The following is a 16,051-nucleotide window of genomic DNA, read 5'->3' on the forward strand; positions in this document are numbered from 1 at the left end:
CAGGCCTCGCCATTATCGACCAAAGACGTTGAGCGCGCGTACTCGGAGTCATATCCAGAGGTTGTCTTTGGGAAATATACGTATGAGTGCTGCCAGCATTGCTGCAGAGGTTGAAGAGGTGGGGAGGTCAGCCTGTCAGTGCTCAGACCATACGCCACATGCCGCATCAAATTGGTCTGCATGGCTGTCATCCCAGAAGGAAGCCTCTTCTAAAGATGATGCACAAGAAAGCCCGCAGTTTGCTGAAGACAAGCAGACTAAGGGCATGGATTACTGGAACCATGTCCTGTGGTCTGATGAGACCAAGATAAACTTATTTGGTTCAGATGGTGTCAAGCGTGTGTGATGGCAACCAGGTGAGGAGTACAAAGACAAGTGTGTCTTGCCTACAGTCGAGCATGATGGTGGGAGTGTCATGGTCTGGGGCTGCATGAGTGTTGCCTTCACTGGGGAGCTACAATTCTTTGAGGGGACTATGAATGCCAACATGTACTGTGACATATTGAAGCTTTGAAGACTGGACCGCAGGGCAGTATTCCAGCATAATGACCCCAAACACACCTCCAAGACAACCACTGCCTTGCTAAAGAAGCTGAAGTTAAAGGTGATGGACTGGCCAAGCATGTCTCCAGACCTAAACCCTATTGAGCATCTGTGGGGAATCCTCAAACAGAAGGTGGAGGAGCGCAAGGTCTCTAACATCCACCAGCTCCGTGATTTCGTCATGGAGGAGTAGAAGAGGAATCCAGTGGTAACCTGTGACGATATAATAAAATATTTACAAAAATGTGAGGGGGGTACTCTTTTTTCATTTATATCACAAAAAATAAAAAACACAGTGGTGATTACATACCACCAAAAGAAAGCTCTATTTCTGTGAAAAAAATGATAAAAATTTCATTTGTGTATAGTGTTGCATGATTGCGCAGTTGACAGTTAAAATAGCAAAGTGCTGAATAGTAAACAATGCTATGGTCATGAAGGGGGTAAAACCATCCAAAGCTCAAATCGAAAAAAGACAAATAACAAGATTTGTATTTTTGTTTAAAAAACAACAAAATACATGAAACCATGTAGGGATGGATAACACAATACCTTAATCCAGGGGTGGACTGACAACTCATGGGGCCCCCGGGCAGTAGGAGATTATGGGGCCCCCAAGCAATGTGAGATTATGGGGCCACACAGTATACAAAGTATACACAGACATGTTTCTATTGGCTGAGAAGGTACTGGAGAGGTGGGGCAGCTATAATCTCAGGATTTTTAGACCAAAAGGATGTCGGTAAGGGACATTTCAGAGACAGATGTAAAAAAAAAAAAACACAGATTTTTACTTACTGTCCCTGGTTTTACTGAGGCTGGCAACCCTGATGGGGTCCCCCTAGTGGCCTAATGGTCAGTCCGCCCCTGCCTTAATCTGTCAACTCTTGGGTAAAACACTCTGGTATATCGCAAAGGAAGACTGAAAGTCAAGTAAATCAAAACAGCGAATCATAGTAAAAAAGATTATGATTAACCATGGTCACTGTCCAATTTATAATGTTTCCAAGTTGTCCAAATTTTTGTTGGCAAATACCTGTTTTATATGTGGCAATACAACAGCAGATCTGTCACCCAGAGGTGCAGTTGATGGGAGATCAGGCAGTGTCATTTGAATCAATCGTATCTGAGATCTGTTTTAATTTTCTCCTGAATGTCAATGTCCTTGGGTCCGTTTGGCTTGACTTGTGTCATCTCTTTGAAAAATAAATACAGACTTTTTGGAAATAATTAGCGTGGGACAATGGATGTTTCCATTTCTTGGAAGTAGTCACTATTGATTCATTGACTTTTGGAGGGGCTCGGGCACCTCTTTGCCTGCAGTGTGAAGTGAATTTTGTGCTCAATAACATCATAGATGTATTGTCAGGAGGATAGAGTTGCAGCATTGGCTCTCTGTGGGTCTGTATGGAAAAAAGTTTTTTCTATCTTCTGCATACAGCATGTACGATAAGGCGTGCTGATCTCTTACATCTCAGTAGTCTGCAGCAGTTTCTTCTAAAATGACAGCATTCTCACAGTCTCTTGTTCTGTTACAGCAATCTGCCCAGACAGTGGTACGTGGCACAGAAGAGAAATGTGGCAGCAGTCGGGTGAGGACTATGTCAGGAAGCCGTCCACCTCTCCTGTCTCGCCTCTCCTCTATGGATGAGAACATGAGTGATCTAACATTTGATTCTCTGCCGAACTCCCCTTCCCCGGTCACCCCTCAGGGCCACAGATTTGATGTGCATGGTAAGACCAACTTCCGCCAACAGGATTGGTTCATAATAACTTTCTTACCACTCCATCAACCAGCCCAGTATATTAGTTGATGTATCCGACATGCTTCGTATTTAAAAATCAGTTTACCAGCTAAAATTAAACAGATTTGCAGTATACATTTTCAGTAGTTGTTACTGTCCCTTTGTGCTTATCATTAAAATGGTAGTAAACTGCAGTTGATGGACAAAAAAAAAATCCCCTGCAAGGCAAAGAGACTTACCTTAGAATAAATCCCTCCAGTGCTGTGCTGTTACTGCTAAGAGGTATTCCTTCTGGGTTCACGTCCTCCAGCTACATGCATGCAGGAGCCGCTGGTTGTGGCATACAGTGCCGCACCTTCAGAGTACATACGCCGGTGACGTCAATTGCTGCATGCACTCTGAATAACTCCTAAGCTGTACAAGTTTAGGAGATAATCACAGTACCTACAGGTAAGCCTTACTATAGGCTTGCCTATAGGTACAAGTGGTAGAACTTGTTTACTACCACTTTAACTTCTTCCCACACGCATATCGCATATGTTCAATGCCAAAATGGTGGGCTTTAATGCTCACACTCTGTACATATATGCCTCCATGAATGGCTAAGGGTCCTGTGCCAAGAGCGTGCTCACTGCATGCTTTCAGCACAGTGACCAAGCTGTCCTAGACAGCTCTCAGTCTCTGGTCATGATTGGGATCTGGTGGGACAGACTACTGTGACAGCCAATCAGCCCGGAGTGTAAAGACCAACTTGAAAGGAACATTGGGGCTGAGAGAAAATTGGTTAAAAAGAGAAAATCGTCTTAACGCGGTACTAAACCCTCTTATCCTTTACAGCCAAGGAAGCTGCCATCTTAGCCTTTGTTGGATCTACAGTTGCAATGGTGATTAGCTATGACACCAGCCATTAAATGCCTTGACATTCAGTTGAGAGCTAACATAAACACTATTAACTATCAATTATCATTCACCGCATGCTTTGAAAGAAACTGTTGTTAGAAATTGTTTAATCAGTGCATTTAGTTCTAAGCTTAAGTTTTAACAACTGTCACTCATGTGTTTCCTGTTCTGATACATTTTAGAGCTGGTGCAGGTTATTGCTTACCAACATTTTGTGCATGTGAAATGTTTAGTGTAAAATGTAAGATTATATATATGTTGTGAATTACATTCTAGAAATAAGAGATGGAGAAAAAAGGGGGTGCAGGAAATCTGATGGGACATGTCATTATGAAGTTCACTGTAAATGCAGCATCTGGAGAATAGTGGAGCACTGGATGGGAACTGCTGTACATTACCATATTATACAACTTATTCTTGGGTTAAGCTGCTCAATCTTCTGCTATGATTACATTTATTGGCTGAACAGTGTAAAGCCTTATACACACTATCGGACTTTAAACAAACTTTCCTGTGGATTTCTGTACAAAGGGCGTTGGCCCTGAACTTGTTAAGCCTACAAACGATCAGACTTTTTCAGCCAACTTTCACCAAATCACGTGGTTTTTCTGCTCTTTACCGCCACCTTTGGTCAACTTCTGTATTGTTGTCTGATCTTTTGCATTGGTTCTGAGCATGCGGGTTTGTACTTTGGACTAAAGTCCTATGGTTTTCTGTACACTCGATCAGACTTTGATCCATCAGACTTTTGTTGCCGAAAAGTTTGTCTGTTTGCAGAGCGAAACCGAAAAAGTTGGAGCGTACACATGGTCGGATGTTGCCTTAAAGCAGCTAATTTGCATGTTTGTTGTCAAAAAGTCCAATCGTGTATATGGGCCTTAATAATGATCTGCAGCAGGGCACTGATGAGCTACATTTCCTGGCCAGCACTCAACTATTCCCTCAGATATTTACAATGTGTTTTGTGAATAGACATCCAGTAAACTAGGAGGCACACTTCCCTTTTCCACTCATCATTTCAGTGATAATTGTTACTTTATTAGTTCAGCGTCTTAATGGTGTAAGGAAGTTCATCCCATTATATAGTTGCTGCCCAATTCACCAAATCGTGGCAGATGTGCTTGTCATATAAAAAGTTTGTGATTCCAGGGCAGGGCAATCAATCTGGAGAATGGGTTGAAGGTGTGGCTGTCATATAAGGGCAAAATCCAACCTCACAACCTCTGTAGACTGGTATGACCATGAACAAATATACATTCCCAAGGTAGAATGGAGGGCCAGACAGACAACGTTGGCGATGTGTTCCGAGCTGTGACTGATCTTCCCTCCAAGAGAAGATTGCATGTAGAGCAGCCAGGGTTCCTCCAGAGGTTACTTGAGCTATAGTTTATTGGCCTCCCATTTTATGGTGCCTGCATAGTTCCATGGTAAATGCAAATTAGCAAAGCCAGCTCCAAGGCACCAACAAGCTTTTTAGCTGTTGGCAAGGGTGGCATTCTGACCACCACTGTATAGGAGATTAATTTTTTCTTCTAACCACAAATGTAAGAGGCATTTTTCCCATTGACCCGTGAGTAATAGGTTTTACTAAGGGTTGCCTGAAAAGATTGAAATAGGTTGCTGTAGACTGTCGACTGCTTTTCTAGATGTGAAATTGTCGAAATCCAGTGAGGGTCATTCTGTCTCCCTGAACAAATTTTTTTCCAGGACTGATGAATTTAATTTCAGAAACACAATTTATTTAGAAAATTCTAAGCTTTAAAGTAAAATTGTCCCAAAAGCATAATTTCCCTTTAACCTCCCTGGCGGTCTGATTATGTCAGTATTTTTGAATGTCAAAGCGGTACATTGTTTAGCATAGGACAGTAAACGTCGCTTTTATGGTGAAATACAGTATTTTCAAATCCATCAGACTGTTTTGATGTTGAATTATAAAAGCAGCTGTCTTCTGTCAGATCAGCAAACCTCTGAGATCAGCCTCAATTCAACATCAAGAGTGTCACGTATTTCTAAATACTGTATTTTAGTATATAAGCTCAGTTTATTGTTAAAAATAAGTGTGAAATGCAAAACTCCGGTGGGTGCAATAAGATATCCACTTGTTGCCTTCTCACTGTATCTGTACTGTGGACGAGTGCGAGGTGTAGCAAGATGTCGGCGAAAGAATGCCACTTCCGTTACAAGATATGACGGGTCGTCTAATCTGACAGAACACCGGCATTGGCCAGAGGACACAGCGGGAGGACATCGGGATCGCAGGGATAAGGTAAGTATCACTACAGTGTAATCCCGAGTTTCTGCTTTTGGTACTGAAAGTCAACCCTGAGCCACACCCGGGATTACCGACAGGAAGGTTAAGGGCACTCTCACACTATATGTGGTAACTGGCGTATTTCTGCATTGGCTAAATACCAGTCACTGCAAAGGCACATGTGCCCCATTCATACCACCATGCTGGTGTGATGTGCGTTGTGATGCAGTGCGAAAAAATGCAGACATGCTGCATTTTTTTTGCAGAGCAGTGGATGGCACTGCATGTCACCACCCTGGAACACACCATGCTGCTGTGTGGCAACATGATTGGAACATCGCTTTGTGCACTTAAAAAAAAAAAAAAAAAAAGGGTAATCTATGCAATATGCTGAAATGCACATCACACTGCCCCATGACTACAGGGCAAAACTGACAGCTACTTACATGCCAAAACTGAGTGTTTAGCATATGAGCAGTGTGAACAACCCTTTAATGTTTTTGCACACATAATAGGTCTCCATTGTTAAAGGAAGTCATTGCTAAGAACCTGCTAAGTTCAAGTCTTAAGGTTCAAGGCTGTGGCAGGCATAACATACTGATTGAACATTGTGCCATGTCCTTCAGCTATCTTTATTACATACAACTCCACAGTTGCTGAAAGATGGTCAAAGATGGTTTGATAAAAGTAAGCGATGCTCCCAGCCTCAAGCTGTTTTTTGCAATTATTTGTCAGTTTCTCTTCTTTCTCAGGCTCATAACAAGCTCCTTGGGCAGTTAGAGCTTTGTTGGTTATCACACAGAGAGCTCTTCCAATTAGTTGTGAATGCTTTGAGTCCTTCAAAATCTAAAATAAAAAAATCCATGTTGCAGTGCCGTCATGCTATTCCTTTCGCTTAAATAAGTTTTAAACAGAGTCAAAACTTTTTCAGAGCCAGTAATTCAAAATATTGAGACTATTGGATCAGTATGACAGTCAAACTAGAATTTTCAAATGGAGAAATCCGCAGTGGTGGCTTGCATATTTCTCCTAGCAATAGTTCACCTTAAAAGTAAGATTATGTGGCATAAAATGTGTGCATTAAATGAGTTTCCAGGCTTAATACATTTTTTTAGAATGGGTCTTCGCTTCTTTTACCCCACCTCGTTGGTTTAGAATTTTAAATTTGGGTTGCAGTGGCATCTATAGGTAAAACCTGGTATCACTGCTATTTATTTAGAAATAACACTGGGGGGATATTTAACTAAAGGAAAATCCACTTTGCACTGCAAGTGCATTTGGAAGTAAAGTCGCTGTAGGGGGACATGCAAGGAAAATAAAAAACAGCATTTTAGCTTGTACATGTTTGGATGATAAAATCAGCAGAGCTTCCACTCATTTCAGATCTACCCCTTAGATTTAGAGTGACTGCACTTCCAAGTGCACTTGCAGTGCAAAGTGGATTTGCCTTTCGTAAATAACCCCCTATATCTGTTAGGCTCCATTCACACTGGCACCATTAAATCTGCGTTTATATGCATTTGGAAAATACAAATAAATACATTTAGTAATTTGTCAAGGGTGCCATTCACACTGCATGTTTACCTGCGTTAACGTGCAGTTCGTTTATCTGCATTAGGGAAAATAAAATTCTGGCCATCCAGGATCCAGTTAGAAACTCTAAATGCATGTAACTATTATTAATATAACAGTTTCATATACAGTTAGGATATTGTAATCATTAACAAAGCTTTACAAATAATATATCCAAAAACGTGATAAGCTATGGTGACGCTAATGCTACTTTCTTATTTTGTTTACTTAAGTCTTTGCTCAGTCATCGTCAATGATAAACAATTCACTTTTTGAAATGTTTTTAACAAAAAAGTTTTCCTAGCTTTTTTTAATTGTGTATTAAAACTTTTTATACAGGTTGGCCTATTTTCAATGAAGTTGATAATCTGATGCATGAAGATAATAACAACAGTCTGGATAGCCACAGAGTATGTTGCACTTAATTTTCTATGTTGTCAAAAAATTATTTTTTTATAGTTTTTTTTTTTTTTTTTTTCAACAATTTGATTTTACTTTTTGAAGGATTCCGAAAATGGTGGTGACAGCGGCTGTCCCAGTGAAAAAAGAAGTGAATCTGATGAAATGGAGCATCGAGTAAGTCATAAATTATTATTTTATATCCATATATTAATGATATATTTATGTAATTTAATATATCTAACACACAACTATCATGAGTATGTTCATTTGTCTTAGGTTTCCCCTGATGGAATTCTCAAATGGCAGCTGGTTGAACCCATCTACTTTCTTAGTACAAATTTCTTTTAATTAAAGTACTGTATATGTGAAGCCAACAGGTTTGTTAACCTGACCTCCCCCTGCATTCCTGGTGCTGGTGCTTGCCTCAGGCAAGTTCTGGGAGGCGGAGTCAATAGTTCGCCAGCAAAGCAGCCATCTCCTTGCTAGTTGGGTGGCCGTTCGCAAAGGGGCACACCATGTCCAACATTTCAGCTAGCATTACAGGGCTCAAGAAATATGGGACAAAGTGTATATGTACTTTGTCCCAACTGAAACTGAATACTCTTAAAAAAAAAAATCTTAGCCAAAATGGAAACATTAAAGTGGCTCTAAAGGCAGTAGGTTTTTTTGTCCTAATGCATTCTATGCATTAGAATAAAAAACCTTCTGTGTGCAGCAGCCTCCCTAATACTTGCCTTAGCCCCATCTCGATCCAGTGATGTTGCACAAGAGCCTTGGCTATCCAGGACTCACCCTTCTGATTGGCTGAGACAGAGCAGAGGGCACCATTGGCTCCCGCTGCTGTCAATCAAAATCAGTGAGCCAATGAGGAGAAAGTGGGGGCGGGCCCGATTTAACAGGTCTGTGTATGAATGTACACACAGAGCAGCGGTTTGGCTTGGGTGCCCCCATAGCAAAAAAGAAAAAGAGAGAGACTTTAATATCACTTTAAGCCAGTCCCTCTTTGTTTCCCATAATGATTAATATAAACAGCCAGGTGCCATGATTCTTAAGCTGGCCACACACAACGCAAATTTCCGTCAGTTCACAATGAGCCAGCTGAAATTTTCTCAGTGGGTGGCCCAATCTATCCCCTCCCGCCTGATATCTGTTGACTGAATAATCAAAGGAGCTGGACAGAAAATTGCTGGCCAAAATGGCACCTGCATTCAATGAGATTTGGGTATTTTTTCAGCTAGTGGGGCCAGCTGTCAAAATATGATAGCTGCAGGAGAAGATTCATCCATCCACTCTGTGTAGCATGGATGAAGGAATCTGTTTGATTTTGTTTTTTTCTTTCCAGCTTATGCCAATTTTTTTTATAATAGAATATGTATCAAAGGCTGTGTATTTTTGTGGGGAAATCCTCACTATTGACCTTGATGTTATATATGTGCATGCCCTTGGAATTTTGTTAGTACTTCTTCTCATTATACAGTACAGTACTTATTTTAGCATGTTTGACAATAGTGCTAATTGTCTTTTAATAAACACAGAATTTTTAATCCATGTTAATTTATTAACACAGATCCATGCAAATTATAACCGGAGAAGACTTGAGTCAGAGTCTGAGGACAGCTTCGGCAAGGTATGCGGTAGTGAATCAGTATTTCTTCTGCAGTCTTTCTCTGCTCCCATCATTTTACTGTTTTTATTTTAGTCATTAAAACAGCAGCACTGCCTAAAATTAGTTATACTCATTTTCAATTGTAAAAGTTGTCATATATGTTCCTTTCTGGGCTAGATTTAAAAAAAAACTGCTGCAGGTATAAAGTGTCAATGCCTAGAGGTGCTTGCATGTGCTTACAGCAGCCTCCTGAACATCCACACATTCATATTGGCCAGCGAGGCTGTTGATCTTGGTGATGGACCAATAGAGATGTGGGTTAGGATACTTATTTGCAAGCTCCTGCACTATTCAGAAGTGTGGGAGCTGACCAAGGTTTTGCTATGAAAGGAGGATTTGGGAGGCTGCTTGCAATAACCTCTGAGTGACTGTGCTTCCTACCTGTAGTGTTTGCACCCACTATTGCCAAAAGCGTCTCTTCACGCCTGTCCATTAATGGTTCAAATAATAGATATTTGAGCATCATTCCTGCTCTCATAGTTGGAAATAAAAACACAGGTGTTTCCTACATGCTGTGGTCCCAGAACTGCTTTCTATACATATTCTAGCTTGCTTCAGAAATGTATTTTCAAAAGAAAACCTTAAAGTGGTTGTAAACCTGCCTATAAAAAAAAAAAGACCTGCAAGACAAAGGCATAATCAGCAAGTATGCATAGCATACTAGCTCATTATGTAATACTCACCTGAGATCAAAGCCCCCAATGCGGTGCCCATACACAGCACTGGCTGGCGACCTCACTCCCAGAGTTGCTAACAGGTATCTCGGGCTCCAGCGCTGTGATTGGCCGGAACCCCCGATGACGTCACTCCCGTGCATGCTTTAGTGCGATAATGTTGGCACATGCAGATATACAGGGGATTTTCTCCTAAACCGTGCAGGTTTAGAAGATATCCCTAGGGTAACTACAGATAAGACTTATTATAGACCACTTTAAATCTTAGACTTTAAAGAGGAAGTAAACCCTGATGAGTTTACTTCGTCTTTCATTCCCTGCAAAGGCAAAGCATAATGGACTACTATGCATCGCATGGTAGCCCATTATGTGTCACTTACCTGACACAGGAGCCAGCGAAGTCACCGCTGGCATTGCGCGGCATCTTCGTCATCGACGATGCCATGCTCAGTGCGCCTGCGTGCCGCTGTCTACGGCGCATGCGCCATAGACAGCGGTGCCCGTCTTCGGGCAAATGTCTCCTAAACCGTATAGGTTTGGGAGATATTTCTTGGACCTACAGGTAAGCCTTAATCTAGGCTTACCTGTAGGTCAAAGTGGTTTGTAAGGGTTTACAACCACTTTAAATGGAAGGGTGTGTGCTTTGAATGGTTTAGTTGAAGCAGGTTGGTTTTTTATAAAGGTTCCATTCTGAAATATTGGAAGGTAACGGCATAAGGCCAGTACTGCTGTTTTATTTATTTCATGACCTAATACATCACATCTTTTTGTTTCTAATTTCTTCTCTTCAACTAGAGCAAATGTCCTTTAAATAAAGCCTATGCGAACCCTAAAAACAGCCCCCGGAATAAACTGGTGATTCTGCATGATGCCCTGCCAAATTTCCAATGAGTGCAATCTATGTTACTTAATGATGCCATCTTTATTGTGTTGATTGCACATGATTTGGATGGATACTTAACTGATAATTAGAAATGGATAATGCATGGCTTTACAAGGTTCAATGTCTTATAAATAGTGCACATCTGTCTGTTTAGGAATGGCTAATATCTATACCAACCAATCAGAAGTCAGCTTTGTATGTCCTGATTGGTTGTTGTGGTTGATATTGCTAAATAATGCCAATGTTGTCTCCAGTTGTTTGCATGGTACATAAACTATATTTGCGCAAACATGTAATTTGTTTTGTGAGCACGGTATAAATATTTAAAGCTGATGTTGCTAGAATCAAACTGCCAATAAAAATGTTACCTGCAAAGAAGATAGTAATGAAGAGTAATCACCACCTGAAGACTCTTTACAAATTGGCAATTCCGTAAGTGTTGCTTTGCTGGTACCCTGTTGTACTGAGTGGATTCTCCTGCCAATTAATGCCTCACTACAAGACAGGATAATGATGTAGGGTTGACAGAAAGAACCACCATGCTCCGCAGTGGGAACAAGAATTCAGATATCTGAAGTGTCGGCTTCCATAGAGTATATAGGTGGCAATTTCTCCTCATTGCAGTGTTGCTATATTCTTTGCTGGGTTCACTTATTTTGACAGTCTAAGTTCAGCAACAGAGTCACTTCAACAGTTATTTAGATTGGTTCAGTTATACCTGTATAAATGCAGCATGCATGTGATTTTATTTTAAGTGTCATTAATGTAAACCTTACATCCACCTGGGTAACTAGATATGGTGCAAAAATGCATTAAAGGTTACCTTCAATAAAATACACATGCTAAGGATGGATCATGAGATCCAAAGATCTAGGCTGTCAAAATTGTATGACAATCTCAACTTTCCCTGAATTGATCTTGGCTTTTCCCTTCCTGCTTCCAAGTATATATAACTATTGGTTAGTACAGTAGCTCATTTAATAAAGGCTTCGTTTAATAATGGGCAGAATCGCTGCAATCTCAAACGCTCAGGTGTGAACTGGGCCTAAAGGACTAGTTGAGAGGTGAGCAACGCAGAACTAATCCTAATTTTACAGGAAAATTCAAGATTTGCTTTTAAATCCTAATATAATGACCGATATGATTTAAAGCTTTCCCGGGATGTAACCTCTGATTATGATTTTTTTTCCACCATATCTTTTATTTCAAATTGTACAGGTTTAATTTAAAGCTCCAAATTTCAAGGTGAAAATTTGAAGTTTTAATGCAAGTGGCTATGCATGAGTAGTATGTGATTTTATTATGTACAAACAAATATTCAGCACAGTAGCAGCAGAGGCTACCTTATATTGTATTTTTTTTAAGGTTCTTAATGCTGAATAGCTATTTTTGATGTGAGCACACGTGTCTCCTGCGTGCCACAGAAAATATCTGGGATAAACCAATAACGGTGTTCATAAATGCTACAGAAGTTGAAATAAATAGAAATAATTAAATTTCAGTATTTGCTGATGACACAAAGCTAAGCAAGGCAGTAACTTCACAACAAGATACAGCAACTTTACAAGAGAACCTCAATAAAATGGCGGGGTGGCAGCTATATGTCAGATAAGGTTTATTGAAAAATGCAATGTAATGCACTTGGGGGCTAAACATGTGAATGCAAGTTAATCGCTAGGGGGAGAACTTCTGTGGGAATCTAGGATGGGAAATGATCTGGGGATCTTACTAGATGACAGACTCCACAATAGCATGCAATGCCAAGCTGTAGCAAGCGAGGCTAGCAGAAAATTAGCATATTTACTCAAGAGATAAAATTATAATTCTTATATATTACAAAACTATCTTCAGCCACACCTTTAATATTCTGTTCAGTTCTGGTCATCAGTCTTCATAAAGGATGTGCTTGAACTGGAGGGAGTCCAGAGAAGAGCATCAAGACCTCAGTTATTATTACAAACATTAAACTTATTCTCCCTGGAGAAGAAACACTTAGGCGGAGATATGATCACAATGTACAAATCTTTAAATGGTGACTCTAGAATTAAGGAGGAAACCATTTCACCTAAAATCTCTAAAGAACAAACATGGCCATATGAGGTTGGCCAAGAAGCTGGTCAATCTTAAACTGCATAAGGAGTTCCTTACCCTTATGCCCCTGTACACACGGTCGGATTTTCTGACAGAAAAGGTCTGATCGGATTATATGTTGTCGAAAAATCCGATCGTGTGTGGGCTCTATCAGACTTTTCTGTTGGAAATCCTGACGGAAAAAGTTTGAGAGCTGCAGCTAAAATTTTCCAACAACAAAATCCGATCTGACTTTTTGCGATCGTTTGTAGAGAATTCTCACAAACAAATTGCCACGCATGCTCAAAATAAATGACAATACCAAAGCTATTGGCTACTAGCCTCTACGTAGTCCCGTCGTACGCAACGAACATCACCTCGTTCTGAACGATCGGTTCTGACAACTTTGTCCGACCGTGTGTTTGCAAGACAAGTTTGGCAAAAAATCTGATGGATTTTGTTGTCGGAATGTCCGACCGTGTGTACAAGGCATTAGAGTGGTAAAGAAGTGGAACTCCCTTCCACAGTTGGTGGTGTCAGTGGGAGTATAGATAAATTCAAGTCTTTGAGATGTGTTTCTTAGTGAGCGTATTGTACAGGGGCAAAAAGAAAGTGTAGCGCTAATTACTGCAAACAATATATCAAAGTACTGAAACAGTGATGATATGATAAAATGGTGAATACTGCAAAGAAAATAATAATGAAGTGTCCATGTGCTCAGGCAGTGACAATGTGTAAATAGCAGCAGTATATGCAATGCTTATCCCAGATCAGAAATCGGTGTATATAAACAAATATACATGTATAAACCAGGGGTTGACAAATTTTCTTTGAATTTAGGAGCCAGTTAAAAAAGTTAGGAGCCAGTTTTTTTTTCAGCTCCCGGGGTAAGGCCACTCATTTTCACCCCCTATCCCTAACTCACAATGGAGCACCCAGTCAATAACTCCATTGAAACGCTGTTACATCAGGGGTATGGGCTGACCAGAAAGAGTAAGGCTGGCAACAGATGGAACTGGCTGGCACTGCCAGGTGGCACTGGTTGCCACTGGAAGGCACGTGGAACTGCCAGATGGCACCGACAGGTGACATTAGTTGGCATTGGCAGGTGACACTGGTTTGGAACTGGCAGGTGACACTGGTTTGGAACTGGCAGGTGACACTGGTTTGAAACTGGCAAGTGGCACTATTAGCACTGGCAGGTGGCCCTGGTTGGTGATGGCAGGTGGCCCTGGTTGGCGATGGCAGGTGGCCCTGGTTGGTGATGGCAGGTGGCCCTGGTTGGCGATGGCAGGTGGCCCTGGTTGGCGATGGCAGGTGGCCCTGGTTGGCGATGGCAGGTGACCCTGGTTGGCGATGGCACTAGTTGTCACTGGCAGATGGCACTGATTGGTGGTGGCACTGGTTGGTGTTGGCAGGTGGCACTGATTGGCGGTGGCACTGATTGGCGGTGGCAGGTGGCACTGGTTGGTGGTGGCATTGGTAGGTGGTGGCAGGTGGCACTGGTTGGCGGTGGCACTGATTGGCGGTGGCAGGTGGCACTGACTGGCGGTGGCACTCGGCACTGGCAGGTGGCACTGACAGGTGGCACTGGTAGGTGGCACTGGCACTGGGTAGTGGCAGGTGGCACTGGGTGGTGGTTGCAGGTGGTATTGATTGGCGGTGGCACTGGTTGGCACTAGCAGGTGGCACTGATTTGTGGTGGCAGGTGGCACTGATTGGCGGTGGCAGATGGCACTGGTTGCCGCTGGCAGGTGACACTGATTGGTGGTGGCACTGGCAGGTGCCACTGGTTGGCACTGGCACTGATTGGCGGTGGCAGGTGGCACTGGTTGGCGGTGGCACTGGTTGGTGGCAGGTGGCACTGGTTGGTGGTGGCAGGTGGTATTGATTGGCGGTGGCACTTGTTGGCGGTGGCACTGGTTGGTGGCAGGTGGCACTGGTTGGTGGTGGCAGGTGGTATTGATTGGCGGTGGCACTGGTTGGCGCTGGCAGGTGGCACTGGTTGGCGCTGGCACTGGTTGGCGCTGGCACTGGTTGGCGCTGGCAGGTGGCACTGGTTGGTTGCAGGTGGTATTGATTGGAGGTGGCACTGCTTGGCACTGATTGGTGGCAGGTGGCACTGGTTGGCACTGGCAGGTTTCACACGGAGCACTCTGTTACTGAAATGTAACAGAGGAGCTGGCGGGACCCTGCCGGGGTGTGAAACTGACAAGTAACAGAGAGGTGGATATGTCAGATTTCAGCCTGATGTCGGGGTGGGCGGGACCCGGCCGGGGTGGGCGGGACTCAGCAGCTATCAAACACCAGCCAACGATTGGGCTGCTTAAGAAAAGGGGCGGGCCACATACACGTAGCAGCCCGCCCAGATCCCATTGGCTGGTGTTTGAAAGCTTGCTGGGTCCCGCCCCCACCCCGGCCGGGTCCCGCCCACCCCGACATCAGGCTGACAGATCCTCCTCTCTCCATTGAGTGTCAGTTTCACACACAGCGCGGTGCTGCAGAGTGTGAAGGAGGGAGGAGGACGGCAGTCAGTGTTAATGCTGCTGCATGTCTGGGGCATCGATAGTGAGTCGGCTGGTGGCAGCTTAGGCGCCAGGTCGCGATTTCTGGTCGCATTGGCGACCTGGCGCCTGGGGTTTGTCGAGCCCTGGTATAAACTGTATAGGGAATAGCCCACGATGATATTAAAATAAAAAGTCCCACACCGTGAATAGTCCAATCAAGTGATTTGTGATTGAATTGCCCAAAGTTGTGGTGATATAACAGAAAATCCCACAGAATGAACAGTCCTGTTAAGTGATCAGTAACGCAATCGCCCAAAATTGTAGTTAGAGTGAGTCTTAAGTGAATCTCGGTAGCTTCACAGGTGGAAATCAGATAGAGAGATAAAACACTCTTACCAGATAAGTTGGATACAAGTACCATACGGCAATGTGTCATACAGGCTTGAAGTGCTAGAACCACTAGAACACAGGGAGGACGGAGCCAGACAATCCAGGCTACAAGGCGGCCATCATGGAGAGCAGCGCCTATCCACACCAAACGTCTTGTGATAAAAATGTCTCAGCAAAGGTTCCAGAATGGCTCAGGACAATCCCATGGTGTAAAAAACAAAAAGGCCCCAGTCGATGACCTATTGTGTGGAAACAGGTCTGAATACGCTTATCTTACACTTCCCACATTGCTTTTAATCTTTTTATGTGGTCACATTTTATGTCACATCTGTTTTACTTTAAGATGTGAATAAAGTTTTAGATAAGTTTTGACCTGCGCTATTGGCGTTCTTTGCCTTTTTGGTTTTTACACCATGGGATTGATCCGACGGACCTAGAAACAGAACAA

The 16,051-nt window shown here is 42.7% G+C and overlaps 1 protein-coding gene across 3 annotated transcripts in view; it reads left to right on the top strand.

Annotated features, from left to right (window-relative positions):
• The window catches only part of EEF2K (eukaryotic elongation factor 2 kinase), a 146,343-nt gene that overhangs the window by 110,448 nt on the left and 19,844 nt on the right, over window positions 1–16,051 (top strand). For 2 of the 3 annotated variants that reach the window (XM_077448999.1, XM_077449000.1), the window contains 5 exons: window positions 2,082–2,277; window positions 7,351–7,421; window positions 7,516–7,587; window positions 8,981–9,040; window positions 10,549–10,608. In XM_077448999.1, the coding sequence (XP_077305125.1) occupies window positions 2,082–2,277; window positions 7,351–7,421; window positions 7,516–7,587; window positions 8,981–9,040; window positions 10,549–10,608 (459 nt within the window). The remainder of the gene's footprint in view (window positions 1–2,081; window positions 2,278–7,350; window positions 7,422–7,515; window positions 7,588–8,980; window positions 9,041–10,548; window positions 10,609–16,051) is intronic. The other variant, XM_077449001.1, reaches the window with a different exon arrangement.

The sequence above is a fragment of the Lithobates pipiens genome, unplaced genomic scaffold, assembly GCF_037356315.1.
Source record: "Lithobates pipiens isolate NorthernLeopardFrog02 unplaced genomic scaffold, aLitPip1_a1.2 Scaffold_22, whole genome shotgun sequence".
NCBI lineage: Eukaryota > Metazoa > Chordata > Amphibia > Anura > Ranidae > Lithobates > Lithobates pipiens.